Source organism: Populus trichocarpa, chromosome 4 (genome assembly GCF_000002775.5).
Source record: "Populus trichocarpa isolate Nisqually-1 chromosome 4, P.trichocarpa_v4.1, whole genome shotgun sequence".
Lineage (NCBI taxonomy): Eukaryota > Viridiplantae > Streptophyta > Magnoliopsida > Malpighiales > Salicaceae > Populus > Populus trichocarpa.
The window spans coordinates 2,666,448-2,682,023 of NC_037288.2; the positions used below are offsets into that span (position 1 = coordinate 2,666,448).

At 32.2% G+C, this 15,576-nt stretch overlaps 3 protein-coding genes across 4 annotated transcripts; all 3 read right to left on the minus strand.

Annotated features, from left to right (window-relative positions):
- Positions 1 to 967: 967 nt before the first annotated feature.
- On the minus strand, positions 968 to 2,459 carry LOC7490785 (F-box protein At1g61340). Of its 2 annotated transcripts, none has more exons than XM_024598877.2 (4): positions 2,294 to 2,459; positions 1,869 to 2,177; positions 1,681 to 1,755; positions 968 to 1,579 (listed from the first exon to the last, which is right to left on the minus strand). In XM_024598877.2, the coding sequence occupies exons 2-4, from the start codon at positions 2,127 to 2,129 to the stop codon at positions 1,346 to 1,348; spliced, it is 570 nt and encodes a 189-aa protein (XP_024454645.1). In that variant the 5' UTR covers positions 2,130 to 2,177; positions 2,294 to 2,459; the 3' UTR covers positions 968 to 1,345. The 2 variants fall into 2 exon arrangements, with proteins under 2 accessions (XP_024454645.1, XP_002305655.1); XM_002305619.4 differs by having other exon boundaries at positions 1,869 to 2,163; positions 2,294 to 2,406.
- A 5,676-nt stretch (positions 2,460 to 8,135) lies between these two features.
- Positions 8,136 to 10,123, minus strand: LOC7490786 (putative FBD-associated F-box protein At1g61330). Its single transcript, XM_002305620.4, has 3 exons — positions 9,028 to 10,123; positions 8,739 to 8,903; positions 8,136 to 8,621 (listed from the first exon to the last, which is right to left on the minus strand). Exons 1-3 carry the CDS (start codon positions 9,976 to 9,978, stop codon positions 8,265 to 8,267), a joined length of 1,473 nt encoding a protein of 490 aa, XP_002305656.4. The 5' UTR covers positions 9,979 to 10,123; the 3' UTR covers positions 8,136 to 8,264.
- A 904-nt stretch (positions 10,124 to 11,027) lies between these two features.
- On the minus strand, positions 11,028 to 14,301 carry LOC18097455 (uncharacterized). The gene is given in 12 exon segments (XM_052452019.1): positions 11,028 to 11,274; positions 11,632 to 11,742; positions 11,851 to 11,900; positions 11,902 to 11,966; positions 12,322 to 12,369; positions 12,449 to 12,591; positions 12,681 to 12,787; positions 12,873 to 13,010; positions 13,475 to 13,555; positions 13,710 to 13,765; positions 13,871 to 13,933; positions 14,047 to 14,301. Coding segments are annotated over 8 exon segments (651 nt in total). The 5' UTR covers positions 12,878 to 13,010; positions 13,475 to 13,555; positions 13,710 to 13,765; positions 13,871 to 13,933; positions 14,047 to 14,301; the 3' UTR covers positions 11,028 to 11,152.
- Between the last annotated feature and the right edge of the window lie 1,275 nt (positions 14,302 to 15,576).

Genomic DNA, 15,576 nt, shown 5'->3' on the forward strand with positions numbered 1-15,576 from the left:
ACCTTGATAGGAAACAATGGTGCAAGAATCGTAAAGAATGGAATGAGGACACTAATTCTCAATGGCGTTAGACTTAAAGTGCTGAAAATTAAATAATTCTCATTATATAGAACCATAAGAACCCTATCCTCTCTTTCCTCTGTTACGACCCAGTCAACACTGAGAGAGAGAGAGAGAGATTCTACGAAAAGGGCATATGACAATCAAGAGTGAAGACCAAACCTTGACAAGTGTCATCACAGTAGGAGGATAAGTGTTTTCTGATAAGTTAATTTTTAATCCTGACCTTCTGGATTACTGAAAATAATTGCCTACCTAGGAGGACGTTGATCATAACATGGAAATAGCTTAATCATAGAGCTCCACAGGATCCAGGTAGATTCAGTTTACTATCCTCTTTTATAGCTAAAATCTATTGCTCCCTTGATTCAAGTTGAGCACAGCTTGGTATTGCCTTTTCCATGGCATCCATCAAAACATTAACCTTGTTCGCAAGTTAAGAACCTCCCCCACTCCAACAGCTGTCCCTGTCTAGATTTCCCCCACGACAGAAAAGAAACTGTCCCCAAACTTCTGCCCAAATTTGCTGTCTCCTAAATGCCAGGGGCTTCTTCTGGAATATCAATCTCTCCCCACTTGTCAGGGCTGAAATTATGCTAGATTTGCTTTTACTTTACATAACTGTCTTCGGCACATTCGCCAGTTATAATTCATGGGTCTTATGACCTCAGTACACGTTTCTAAGCTATAAACAGAAACTATATTTCTTTCCTCTTAATCAAATGCAATACACAGACAGAACCAGATCGTAAAAAGTTAAAAAGTCTCAGTTTGCCACATCCCATAAGAATTAAGCAGTGCATAGATAGCAAATAAAATTAAAAGGTATGCAAAGAAGGCAATTACCAGCCAAAAAGAAACGGATTTGAGGACTGGTTTTGGTATCTTGAAGAACACAAACAAAGAATTAATGAGGAAACATTCCATCTTTATTTTATTCAAACAAAACGAGTATGTAAATGTACACAACAATTCTCATTCTTTATCCCAAATGAAAGGTCCAAGACCTCCTCTCAAATAAATATCCCATATTCCCTCCCCTAACTTGCGCATGCTAATAACTTGAAGAGATACAAAACAGGCCAAAAATCCTATCTTCAATGAAAGCTGTTGAAGAATCTACAATGGTCTGTGTCAAAGTGTAACTTGTGAAGAATATTGCCATGTACAGAACCCGAATTGAGATCTGATCAAATCCAAATACCCAAAACCCTCCTTTCACCCTTTATCTACAACAACAATTTAATCTCCTCCTTTTAACTTGTATTTACAAAACCCCTGCCTCTCACATTTCTGTTTCCATGAATAGCCCCTTCTTTGGCGAAGCGAACAATGCCACTGATACATCAGCAATGCTCTTCCGATTTAACCGTGACTTGTAAGACCTTCGCTGCTTTGGCGCATTTGGAGCTTCAATTTCATCCAATTCACCTGGATTCTCAAGATCGAATGGAGATCGAAAACCTTGAGACTTCCTTGGGGTGCTATAGGCAAAATGACTTTCTTTTGCAATCAAAGTCTATGAACACAAAAGAACAAAAAATCTTAATCAATAACTAATTAGAAAACAGCTAATTGCTAAACTAGTTCAGCAAAATAAAAATAGATTTAATCACTTACAGCTTCTCTAATCACTTTAGACACATGAAAAAGCTGCTTCAAATCATCATGATCCACACGACACAAAACCCTGATCTGCAAAACCCAAAGATAGAAACTTTCAATAACTAAAACCCTTCAATCAAAAACCCAAAAGCAAAAATCACTAAGTCAAGAAATTTCAAACTAGGTATACATGTATAACTTACCAAGATATCTTGAGGCAGGCTTTCAAGATTAGACTTTTCAGGCTCTAAACTGCAGAGCCTCTTCAATGGAGACTTAAAAGTGGAATCAAGATTCAACAGATCTTCACTGTTAACATTATTCTTAGTACTTAAAATCCTTTTCCTTCCAAATGAATATGACCTAACAAACTTGAACCCTAACCCCTCTTCTTCTCCGCTCACTATAGGACCACCACAAACCCTATTTGCCCTCATTGAACTACACCTCTTCCCCAATGCCATCTTTACAAAATCTCACTTCTTTAAATCACCAAATCTTTGTCACTAAATCTGCACCCCCAAGAAAAAAATGGTTAGATTAGGCTTAATTATAAAACCCTTTAACTACAAGGCAAACAATATCAAGAAAATATCGGGAAAATCTTCAAAAAGATAGAGAAACGAACCCTTTTGTTTGCTAAGGTTGCAAATGAGATACAATACCCTAAATTCTTTGAGTATGATAGATATAGAACGTCCGTAAGTCTTTGAAGTGGAAATTAGTTTGGTCTGCTTTCAAAAATGGTAAAGTTTTGCTTATATAGCGTGAAAAAGATTTGCTTTTTATTTTATTTTATTTTTTTAAATTCGAGGTGTCACAGTAAAAACAATTCTTAAAATAAACGTGGTTAACGCTAGAAAAAACTGGAGGTTTCCAGTGCATAGAAGATTTTGGACAAATCATAAGATATTGCCCTCCATTTATAACTAATACTTCATTTTGGTCCCTCTTTGTTTTACCATTCATTTATCTCAACGGCTTTTATTCCCCATTTGAGAAGTATGATATTTACATGTTTATTACCCTCATGTGTTTGCATTCCTTAACATTTTGGAAAGGATGATCTTTTTTTTATATATATAAAAGATTTATCATGATTGGATTAGAAAAAAAAATCCAATAATGTGGATGAGATTCCTTGATGAATACGATAGGTATATAGGGTTTTCAAAGAAAAAATCAATACTTTTTTATATTAATTTTTTATATAATTTTTATTTAAATTTAAAATATTTATGATCATATATGATGGGCTACATTTTATTAGTGATGCTAACTGATTTAGAAATAGAAAAGTCAAAATATATATGCTTTAACATATATATTATATAGTTATATAAGATTGCATATGAATAATATTTTATAATAAAAGGGATAAATATAAAAGAGATAAAAACTTGTTTGGTTGAAAAGATAAATATATTATCATAAAATATATGTTTATGTGATAATTTTAGTACTTTAAAAATATAAAATATAAGGAAACATGTACTAATAGTCCCACTATTTCTATCTCTTCTGTTTCTAGATAGTACATTGCAACAATTAGGATAGGGGGGTTACTATTGGTGCAATTAGGAGAAAAGGATTAAATTGAAATTTTAGATATACTCAGAGGGTACGTTTATAGTTTCCCGAAGATAAACATCTTCTCGCCGTGTGCGTGTTTCTTTAAAAAATTACTGTACTTATCCTTTTGGCGGTTAAAATGAAACTAGCCGTTGTAGAGGGACACGTGGCGAGATATGAGTCGATTTAGGAAGCAAGTTGGGAGTTGCTAACCGATGACGAGGCTATTTGGTCGGTCTAAGTCGGCTGCTTCGTCGGTCCCTTCTTCAACACGTTTTGTCCAGTTTTTTAATTTTTGGTGGGCTGGGTGTTTGTCTAAAACGACAGCTGGCCCGTCTGTAATATATAATATTTCGGGTTTCTATGTTACGTGGAGGAGTGTTATTGGTTAGTTGATGTGGTGATTTATGGGTGATGGATGAGTGGTGGAGATTTGGTGAGGAAGTACACACGAGAAGGGTGTTGAGTAGTTGAGCGGTGGCCAATGGTTTGTTTGACTGGAGTATCTTAAGAGGGCGGCTGACTGATGATGGTCAGTTGCAGGTTTTGCACGATAGCAATCTATTGTGAGTCAACGACACGTCAATCCTACGGCTCTTTGTTCACTAACAAGGACAAAATTCAGTAGAAAGTTGTTCAAAGGACACAGAATAAAGATGATTAGCATGAGGTACACCCGAGCACACGGGTGGAAATAATATAATATAATAAAATTGGCCTGTTTTATTTTGTGTTATATGATATTTTTTAAAAGTAATTTTTATTTTAAAATATTTTTATATTTTTAATATTAATATTAATATATTAAAATTATCATAAAACATTAATTTAATTTATTTATAAATCAAACACAATTCTAGACATAATACACAACACAACAAGTGCAAGATGTATTTGGATAATTAAGTTCAGTTCATAAATAGAGGTTATGTTTGAGAATGCAATAACTTTTATTTTTAGTTGTTTTTAAAAAATATATTTGTTTTAAAAATATTAAATTAATATATTTTTAATATTTTATTATAATTTTAATGTATTGATGTTAAAAATAAAAAAAATATTTTAATATATTTTTAAATAAAATCTACTTTTAAAAAACATGACAGAGGAGATCCTGAACACGCATGGAAAGTTAAATAAATACACGGGGTGGAAGCAAGTTTGTTTAGCTAATATCCAAAAGCTTAACCTAACCTCACCAACTACAAAGAACACTAACCACAAGTACACTTCAAAGCTGATTTTATCTAAAAGATAATCACATGATGTTAGAATGATGGACACACTCCCTCCCTTGTTAGTCCCTAGTACATACCGGTGACATTTAAATAGGAAATTTTACCTCTCTTGTCATGCAACTATATATATATATATATATATATATATATATATATATATATATATATTTAAAGTTATTTATAAATGCAAACTAGACTGATCTTAGGATTTTGTTATATAGTTAGAGATCCTAATGGTGATAGTAAATGAGTGTTTTAGAGTATGGTGATTTTTGGTTTTGAACGTATTTTAAAAATATTTTTTACTTGAAAAAAATATTAAATTAATATTTTTTTAATATTATTTTTTAAGATTTTAATGTACTAATATTAAAAATAAAAAAAATCTAAATAAAATTATTTTAATATATTTCAAACGAGCAACGATAAAGAAGAGTAAAGGGATAAAAAAAAATCTCTCTTATTATTGTGTTTGGATGTGTGAAAATGGAGAGAAGCAATTTTTGTTTTCATTTAAAAATAATAAGAAATGAGAAGGAAAAATCATGAAAAGTTATTGGTATCCCCGTAGTGACTATTTTGGGGCTAGCATTGGTGTGACTGGTCTGGGATAAAACAAAAATTGAAATTAACTGAAATACATCGGTTTGAATTGATTTTTGATTTAGTTATGTTCTAAATTTCTTAAAGCCAAAGCCAGAGCCAAAGCCAAAGCCAGAGCCAAAGCCAAAGCCGTCCAAACAAAAGAGTTCTTTACTACAAATTTGTAAAATAAAGCTAAAGCCGTCCAAACAAAGTCAATTGACCTTGAGTCACTAGATTCCCAACAATGATCACTTAATTGACATGGTCTATGACCGAAACTAAAAGTTGAATTTAATTTTTTTTTGTGATACAAGTTGAGTTTTTTTTTCCACCACGATTATAATTTTTTTAAAATTCAATTTTTGTTTGGATCGTTTTGATGTGTTAATATCAAAAATAAATTTTAAAAATAAAAAAATATTATTTTGATGCATTTTCAAGCAATAAAATACTTTGAAAAGTAACATCTACCAAAAACACACACTTAGATAGTGTTTGTTTTCGCGATGTGAAAAAATTTGAAATTTTGTTTTGTTTCAAATAATTATTTGATGTTTTTATATTGTTTTAGTATGCTGATTTAAAAAATGAGTTTTAAAAATAAAAAAACTTTACTTTGATGTATTTCCAAGTAAAAAGCATTTTCAAAAGCAACCATTACCACAATGCTAAATATTACCTTAGTCTCAGTATGGAACTAGAGTAGTGTCTTGCGTTATGCCGCGGGCCAAAAAACATGAAGCTCAGTCAATTGATAGTAAAGAAACAAGAAATTCGGACTTGACTAAATCCAATAAACTCGGATAATTTCTCAAACTTGCAACTTGAGAAATTCTAAACTTATGTTCAATCAAGAAAGCTTAATTCCCAACCAATTTAATATTGAAGGATGAAATAAAAAAAATTATCAATTTAAAAAAATTACTAAAGTAAAGAAAAATAGCAATCAAAATAATGAAGATCAAATCTAATATAAAAAAAAACTGAAGGAGAATAAAGTCATAAAAAAATTCAATGTTAAAATTATCTCAAATAAAAAAATACCAATTAAAAGAACGAGGACAAAATCTAATAGAATAAAAAATTGAAAAAAAAATCTAACTTTATAAGTTTAAAATAAAACAAATAATAATAAAAAGAATATGGATAAAATATGAAGAAAAAAAAATTAAAGGGTTGATTTGAAAATTTAAAGAGTTAGGTATGAAAATCATGAAGGAGAGAAAAAGGAAAGTAGCTAGCATCAAATTAGAGATCAATAAGTTAGACGCGTTGCCTAGAGAGGGAGGGTTGGACATATAATAACAAAAAATAAATATAATAATTTTTCTTGGCTACAGAATAAAACACAGCTAAAGCCATGCAGACAAAGTCAATAGACCCGACTCACCAGATTCACAATAATTATCATTTAATACCTACACACACATAAGTGTTGATCATATAATTGTTGGCAATAGTCTTAGACTAAATCTAAATCTAAAACTTGAATTTAATTTTATTTGGGATATCTAGTCTAAAGACACTAGCTAACCATTAACAATTAAAAAAAAAAAATTACCAATGATTAAATCGATTTTACTTTAAAAAAAACAACACCTAAGAAAAATAGGAAAAACCCTAAAGAGAATAGACCAAAATAGAAAAACATAAAAAAAGGAAGAAAACCTGTAAAAAAAATTAAAGAAGAAGAAGAAGAAGAAGCCAGTGCCGCTGGTCACTGTACCCCTCCACCGACTTGACCCAGTGCCGCTGGTCACGGTACCCCAACCCCACACCAACCACCAAACAGCCTAGCTCCCTCTCCAGCAACACAATACACCACCAACAACCAAACGAAACCAAATCCCAACCATTTTATCCATTGAATAAACCAGAAATCGCACCCTTTTTCACCTACAAATAACATACATCACCACGTCATAAAAAGCTAATCTTTTCCGCTTGTTTTTGCAAGTATATATTGTGTCGGTGCTTGGAGTGCACACGTTGTTGTTTCCCAAATCATCCCACGCACTAGCACTTGACAACCACGCTCCACCTCTGCTCGGTTAAGTTCCGGCAGCGTTAGGCCAAAGTCGTATTTAACATCATGAACAATCGAAGATCTATTGATTTAATGTATAGACAAAGCCTCTGTGTATGCTTTTTAATCCTACATATATAGTGAGATATATACAATGGGACAGCTACCTCCATGAGAAAAGGAATGGAATACGAATGCTGGGCATGGGTATTAGATGATTTCTTAATTATATAATTTATATTATTTTTTTAAATAATAGTTTTTGAATATGTTATTAATTTTATGTTTAATTTTTAAATATTATAAAAGTAATGAGGTTTGAATTCCTGACTATCCAATTAATATAATTTTAATTTTATATTAAAAAATCATCTATTATATAAAATTTTAAAATATTATTTATATTATTTTGAAAGATAAATGTGTATGCACGTTCAACAAAAATCCATGTCATGAAGCTGCTAGATTTCTTACTTTACGGCAATCATATGATTGATCTTTTTTGTTGAAAAATTTTAAGTTTGGTCATATTTCACGGGTACTTTTCTTGAAAAGTAGCTTTCATTGATTCCCTTTTTTCACCACCAGATATATAAGAAATTAAGATTACCAAGTCTTTTCGTAAAATAATAATTTGATTAACTAATAGAGTAGCTAGCTAGCGGCCATATATATCTTCACTGAATTTCTCCCTCTTTCATTCCTCTAGAGAGATTATGTGACATAATTTCCAGCATCATTTTTTATTTTTGTATTGATTCAATTTATGTATATCTTAACTAATCTTACGAACTATGAAATTAATGACCATATAAATCTCTAATAATACTAAAAAAAACTCATAATTATTAAAAATTAAATTCAAAATCTAACTAATTAAACTATCTTTTATATTCCAATATCATAATTTTTAATTGTTCATAATGTATTGTTAATTTTTATATATATTAGGGTCCGCGTCGCTATGTGGTAACTATGAGGTTTGAAGTTGTTGGAGATTATAGGGTTGGGTGGATCAAGTTTGATTTTAGTTTTATCAGTAGGTAAAAATTGACTGTAAATTCGAATGGCACATTATTTTGACAAGACACACGAAAATGGTACATTATTTAGGTACAAGACTGCAATCTGAAGGCCATCTTCAACTTGATAATCTCTCAAGGCCAACCGTTCTTGCCCTAGTACCATGTCTTTGAATGCATAGGAGAAACAGAACTCCTGTCATTCGAATGCTCAAACACAGCTATCTCGGCTCTTGAAGATGCCTTCCAAGATTGGATATCTTGATAGAAGCCTTGTAAATTTAGGGTAACAACTTTGACACGTCTCGACTTATTGGGAGTGATAAGCACTAGTTTCTCCAGGCCAGGTGCGCTCCCCAGGAGAAACTTCACCAACAGAAGTTCGTCTTTCTGAAACTTAAATCCATAGAGTTTAATGAACTTAAGGTTGTGAAAAGATACATGGGATTGCTCAAAAGCTTGTCGATTACGCAATTCCCAGTACGGTCCACATACGAAGTTAAAATCTTTGAGCTGCAAAAGATTTATCAGCAGCCATGAAATTAAACTGATCAGTTAATACTAATTACTATGTCTTAATTTGTGAAAGTTGTGATTAATGTTGATAGAACCGAACCAATTAATACTCACATCAATGAAAATCTTCTCTACATACTGGCAATTCTTGAGGAAAGAAACAATATCATAAGGATTGCAATACATTGCACCTTCCATGATCAAATGAAATTCTATCAAATTCCAAAAAGAGAATTGCATTTCTGTCAATGTTCCACCCATAAACTTTGGAGTTAAACCCTGAATAAACCATAACGTTATGTTAAGAACAATAAACCAGTAGATTCCAATAAAAAACAAAGGGGCAATAACAGGACAGAAGATAAATAATCAGACAATAACAAGTACATGGATGGAGACATACCTCAAGAAATGTACTGGTAGTGGTGAGAACACGAATATTATAGAGATCGTACACAAGATTTCTCACTTGAAATGTCCCTGTAAAGCCTTTTGAAGGTCCAAAATTGAGCATCACATCTTTCACTTCAGGGATATTGGTGAATTTGATAAAACAAACATGCCCACAATAATGGATTGCATGTAGAGTTGGTGCATCAATGTCAATCATCAGAATCTCCGGGCAATCTCCAACCTTTAACTCCTTAAACTTCTTTAAATTCTGGGTGGATATTTTCAAATGAAAAATTCTATAACATTGTGCTATATCTAAAGTCTCAAGTAACAAGCAATTGAGAAATAGATTATCTATCAATGTTGGGGTTACAATGATCTTTCTAAGAACAAGTGTGCTAAAAAAATGCAGACCTTTAAACTTCGGTGGAAGATCAAGTTGACAAAAACTAAGCTTTAAGATTTTGATGGACTCAACGTCATAAACATCAGAAATGAGTTTAACAGGCCCTCCCCCTTCAAAATTAATTCCAATTACATAAAAAAGCAATTCGAGCTCTTCAACACCCTTTTCAATAGCTTTTTTTATCCACTTTTCAACCAAGAACCCCTCACCATTTGCATCAAAAGATAATCGAAAACTTAAAATACTTGAACCTGCATGCTGGTCAAAGACTTTATTAACCATGGATTTAAAATTTTCTGGACTGCGACCTCTGGCAAAATCATTATCAAAGTGTAATCTACGACTGAAGATCCAAGAATGATTGAATCTTGAAGATAAGATTCCAATCTGCATAGCCTTTTTGATAGGCAAGAATGCAAGAATCTTATCAAGCACATCATCAGGAAGAATAACACTATGATTAGTGTCACTTGTGTTACCAAGATAGAGCCTCTTTACTCTCTTACGTGAAATCTCTATGATGAGAGTTTGCCTCACAATTTCTGCTGATGCCATTGAGAGTAAATCTTTCTAGAATGAACTTTCTAGTGATGTCTATCAATCTTAAATAAGAAGAAAAGATACACGAGAAAGTTTGGGATTTAATTCTTCTCATGCTTTGTTACTGTTTTTTGAATTTTGTTTTCCTTTTTTGGCTGTTGAGATAATTTGGCTTCTTCCTTGGCTTGCCTTTTATGGTTTCTTGAAACATGCTCGAGTAGGCAACTCGTAAACACACACACTGAGGTGGCAATGATGATGTATTAGGTTACCGGGTCAGCATGCAAGAAAATCTTGGAGTAGTTTTTTGCTATTTGGAAGTGGGGTAAAGTTCCTCAATCTGTACATATATTTTACGTTTCCTTCGTTTTCCTAATTTATTTTTGAATAAAGGGTCATTTATCCAACCTATCTTCTTCTAAATATCTTTATATATATAAAAAAACTCAATTCCAAACTGATTTACTAATATAATATCTATTTTTAATGCAGAAATTCAAAGAAAAAACCTTATTCGAATTTATTTTTCATTGAATTAATAACCTCTGTCATGATCTAATTTCGAAGAAGGAAAAGTCAAGCAAAACCCGAAAGGACTTTATATATATATATATATATATATATATATCATGGTGGACAATAACTATTACAGCAAAGAAAAATGTCCATCGTTATCATGTTGTAATTATATCTCACTTTAAAAGGTAAATAAAAAAAGAAGAAATGGCACTACCGAACCATATGCATTGCTCTGCCCAATTCGTTCATATCACTTTCACATTATAAATAATGTAATTGAATGTTTTCTTTTCTTATTTTATGCAAATAAGATTTTCCTGTGCAAGCGCAGGTCTTATGGCTAGTTTATCCCATCAGGAGACCTTTCAATTGATTTCTATGGAGGTTAATGACACCACCGAAACAACTTGCACTCTGTTGACCACTCAGTGATGCCTGGGTTACAAAACGCAGTAATTTCACCCTCTTGTAATCACTTACCTCTTTGAAAGAACACTGTGCTTCACATCAGTCCAAATTCATCTCTTGAACGTAAACCTCTCTGCTCAATGAAAGTATTGGTTTCTATTGAATGGTAGGATGTACAATATTCAGGCCAGTGGTGCTTGTCTCTATTAATTACAGGAGTATTGACATGAGATGTATCGACATAAGGTCACCGAGGAGCGACTCAATGATCCTGGTGGAGGATTTCATTTTCAGATCGAGTAAAATCACCATCGGGGATGTTGGTGTCATCCTCTTCCATTGAAGCACAGGAGAAACTCCACACAGATGCACAGTTTTCGTAACCTGCATGAAACATACATAAAATTATTGATGGATAAACCTACGGCAACTATGAATACTGTATGCATCAATTAACTATTGTCGTAAACTATCTTTACCAACAAGTTTAACCTACAAGACCAACACCGCCCCTCCAATTTGATTATTTTCCTTGTTGGGAGCTTAACAGTGTGAGTTAAAACTTAAGAAGTCTAGGAACTCTCCTGTCATATTTATACTGGAGAAAGCCAAAAACCTACATAGACTGCCTTCCAGAGTGCAGCAAATGCACATAAAACAAGACTGGCGGGAGGGATAATGATTAAAAGTTTGCCTAAATATATACTTTAAAGCATTAGGGTCACTGGAGTCTGGAGTTACTAGTCAAGTGCAAATTCTCGTCACAATCATCAGGAATTTGAAATCATCGGTGCCCTGATGAAGAGACCGCCATAGGAAGGAATGGGTGGAAAGAGAAACCATTAACAGTGTCTGCATTGCACACAGAATGAAAAAAAAAAAATGATTAGATGTAGGAGAAGCTTTGCATATTTAAAAAGCAAAACACCAACCCCTTAAAAAGATATGGCATGTGAATACCTGTTGCAGCCTGAAATCCTGAAATCCACTGCCCATTTTGTAGATCATAAGATAAACACTTTTTTGTACACAACTTCAACAGCTTTCCGTACATCCCAGCACAAGATATAGGGGTCCTAAGAGGAATATGGAAATAATGTATCAATTGCATAGCATTATAAACCAGAAGCACATATCAGATAAAGGATACGTGTGTTTTTCCATATTTGAAAGAGCCTCCTTCATGAGAATTGGTATAGCATAAAATCACCATAAGTTCATAGATAAATTGGAGATAAAAAGAGTAGCTTTTCTGTAGCTCATATTGGCAACACCGCAAGCAGAGACTAGAGTGAAGGAAAGATTGACGCAGGGATATGGTGCACATGGAAGGAGTGGGATTTTGTAATTACAAAGATACATATAGAAAGAAAGGAAGGAAATAACATATATCTGAGTTGGAATAAAAAGAATATATGCAGAACAACGTACCTTCCTGCCTCCAGTATAAAGATAGTTTCCATCCTTTGAGAATTGAACCTGAGTGAGAAAGCATTTTGCCTTTAATTCATTGACACCACAATCAAAGTTGAGGTGATAAAGATAAATGCTCACTTACATGTGTAATCCCACCTTCTTGGCCATATAAAATGTACAAGAGTTCCATACTGTCTTCCCTATAGATTGCATTTGTTTGGTTGTAAGAACCAGTAGCTAGCATTCCGGTGTGAGTTGAAGAAAAGGCAACTGCAGATATTATACCTGTAGACAACAAACAAATCAAGGATAACATGCTTCATCATTTTACTGATTGTCAGTAACACATTTGAGCAGTCAACACGGAAATCTACCTGGTTGCCCTTCTTTATTTCCTTGAGTAGTTGAATACTGTGCAAAATCTCTACCAGGGCGATGTATATCAAAGATTCTGATAGATTTATTGTATCCAGCAAATATCCTACCAGACAAAGCAAGAATCATGTAAATTAATGTTGAACATAGCTAGATTCTGAACTGATTTGTACAAAACAGACAATGCCAACCTCATATCTTAGCCTAGTTGAACAACTGATAAACCTTTCAAAAAGAATGTTCTCACTTAGTCCCAGCTGGGTTAAATGCAAGAGAAATGGCAGCAGTAATTTCATCCACAGCATCATAAGCACGATATGTCAACGCAGCTGCAATTTCAGCATGCATAATTAGTGGTCATACAATCATAAACAAGAAATGGACCCAAGAATGAAAGAAAAAAGGCTGTAACCACATCTTTCACATAAGCATGTACAGTACATCAAAATTTCTGGTTCAATTACACCCAAAACAGGCAAAGAATCATAAAGCCCTCACCTTTGTTCATAGTACAAGGCATTTTTTCCATTTTTTTAATCTAGCGTCTAAATACCATCTATCTCATCTGAGGAACTTAAATAAAACACACCCACACAAATAGATAAACCAATACCAGGCCAGATGTAGCATCCAAAAGATGAATCGGATGGTCAAGAGTAGTAGTAGCAAATACACAACTAACAGGATCTGAAAAGCCAAGCAATACATCAAATTTCCATCTTTTTACATCACCAGCTTAAAAAAATGCATAAATTAAAATAGCAATCCAACAAGATAATCCCATGGTTAGCACCTGAAGCAGTCGTATATGGATACCAACAGAAGTCATACACGGATTCCCCTTCCTTCACAACAAGATTTGCATCATATGAATCTAAAATGAATAACAAAAAATATCTTAAATTCAATATAATATAGCAAAAGTTTTATTTTTAGTAACACCAATCATATAGAGAGGAAAAAAAGGTGGGCATTCGATATTTCCTTTAAAATATGATCGTTTTCTAAGTCTAAACTAAAGAACTCACCTTCATCAGTAGGTAAACAACACCCATCAGCATCACAGCCACTACCATTATCTCGTCTAATACACAACAAAGCACCAAATTACCATTAATAAGTGACACAAAATTTCCAATCATAAATCATTAGCCTTAAGTTAATCAATCATATGATCTAAAAAACTTACATTGAGAACAAACACAGGGTATTATCCTCAGAACTTGTTAAAAAACAGGACCCGTCTAGAGACCTTAAAGAAAAAAGAAAGAAAGAAAGAAGAAACAGACTTTCAGACGCCCAATAGAGAAATACAAAAGGAGACATGTTAGGAAAACAAAGAAAAATGAAGAGATGGGCTGCTACCATTTAATGCCTTTAAGGAAATTGTTAAGAGTTTGAAGAAGTGGTCCGGAATTGTTTAAAGAAATGGTGGGTTCCTTGTGGAGACAAATCATATCTAAATGCAGGCCATATGTAGTCTTGTTGAATGGTTTCTGTGGGAGAAATGTGTTCCTGTTCCTGGTCTGGTTCTTCTCCCATGGTTTCTAGGGACCAAAGACAGAACTAAACCAGGGTTTATGGGAGGTTTTTGAGTTTTGACTTTTGAGTAGGGTCAGGGTGTCCTACACTTTTGGGGTCATTACCTGTAAGGCTGTAATGCTCCTTATTTTAGAGGGCACTGTGAATTTACAAGAAACACCCAGAGAGTTTAAGGATTTTACGATTTTTTGCTGTTTTTGTTTTTTCTATCCAACTTAGTTTTTAAACTTTTTTATTTTTTTAAATTAAAATTTTGAGAGTTTTTGTATTATTTTAATGTATTGATATTAAAAATAAAAAAATATTATTATTTTAATATATTTTTAAATAAAAAAATATTATAAAAATGTTCTTGTTTTTTATAGCATACTCCCATCATATTTATTATGTACGGAGAAATTTTTTTTTATTGGAATCATATGTAAATTCTTTATTAATATATATATTTTTTATTAGATGAAAAAATTCAAATTTAAAATCTCTTAAATTTTTTTTTTGTTATTTAGCTATAGTTTCTTAACTAAAATATATATGAGGGATTTAGTAAAATTATATATGATTAATATAAATAGTTTTCTTTCACCAAATGGTTTTACACATTTTGTCAACTATCGATTTCTTTTCGATTCAATTACCAATACAAATTCAGTATTTTCTACCGATTATAAGTTTTTTTTTTCATGAATTATATTCTCGCTCTTCTCTTAAATCTACTTTTCTTATTTGGTTCAAGCTCATGAAACAATGAAGTGAGAAAAAGGAAATTAAGATTGTTTTCTTTAATTACAATATGCCTCTTTTTATAATTTTTCCAAATTTTCATTTAATTTAGAAAAACTTATATATATATATATATATATATATATATATATATATATATATATATATATTCAATGTTTTACTTTACAAGTTTTTTATTGTTTTACAAATTAAAAAAAGAACTTGAAATTAAGGGTGAGCAAAAAAACTGAAAAACCGATTAAACCAAGAAAACAAAAAAAAAACTAACCGAAAAAACAGATTAAAATTTAAAAAAAACCAATTGGTTCGGTTTTATAAGCCTGAAACCAAAAAAACCAAACCGAAACCGAAAAAAACAAAAAAAAAACCGAGCCAAACCGGTTTTGTTCTAAAAAACCGAACCGAACCGAAACCGGTCGATTTGAACCGGTTTTGGTTTTTTTTTTAATTTCGGTTTGGTTATTTTTTTTATAAAAACCGAACCGAACCAAAAATGATCACCCCTACTTGAAATGATGAATAATACAATATTTTTCTTTTATATACAAACATTTTTGGAAATATATAACTAATAAAATTATTTTATTTTAAATTTTTATATATGATTGGTGT

Coding starts and splice junctions, on each gene's coding strand:
- LOC7490785 (XM_024598877.2), bottom strand. CDS start 2,129: ATGGCATTGGGGAAGAGGTGTAGTTCAATGAGGGCAAATAGGGTTTGT. Junction 1,756..1,868: donor GCCTGCCTCAAGATATCTTG/GTAAGTTATACA, acceptor TGGGTTTTGCAG/ATCAGGGTTTTGTGTCGTGT. Junction 1,580..1,680: donor CTAAAGTGATTAGAGAAGCT/GTAAGTGATTAA, acceptor TTGTGTTCATAG/ACTTTGATTGCAAAAGAAAG.
- LOC7490786 (XM_002305620.4), bottom strand. CDS start 9,978: ATGGCATCAGCAGAAATTGTGAGGCAAACTCTCATCATAGAGATTTCA. Junction 8,904..9,027: donor CTACCAGTACATTTCTTGAG/GTATGTCTCCAT, acceptor TGGTTTATTCAG/GGTTTAACTCCAAAGTTTAT. Junction 8,622..8,738: donor TAGAGAAGATTTTCATTGAT/GTGAGTATTAAT, acceptor AATCTTTTGCAG/CTCAAAGATTTTAACTTCGT.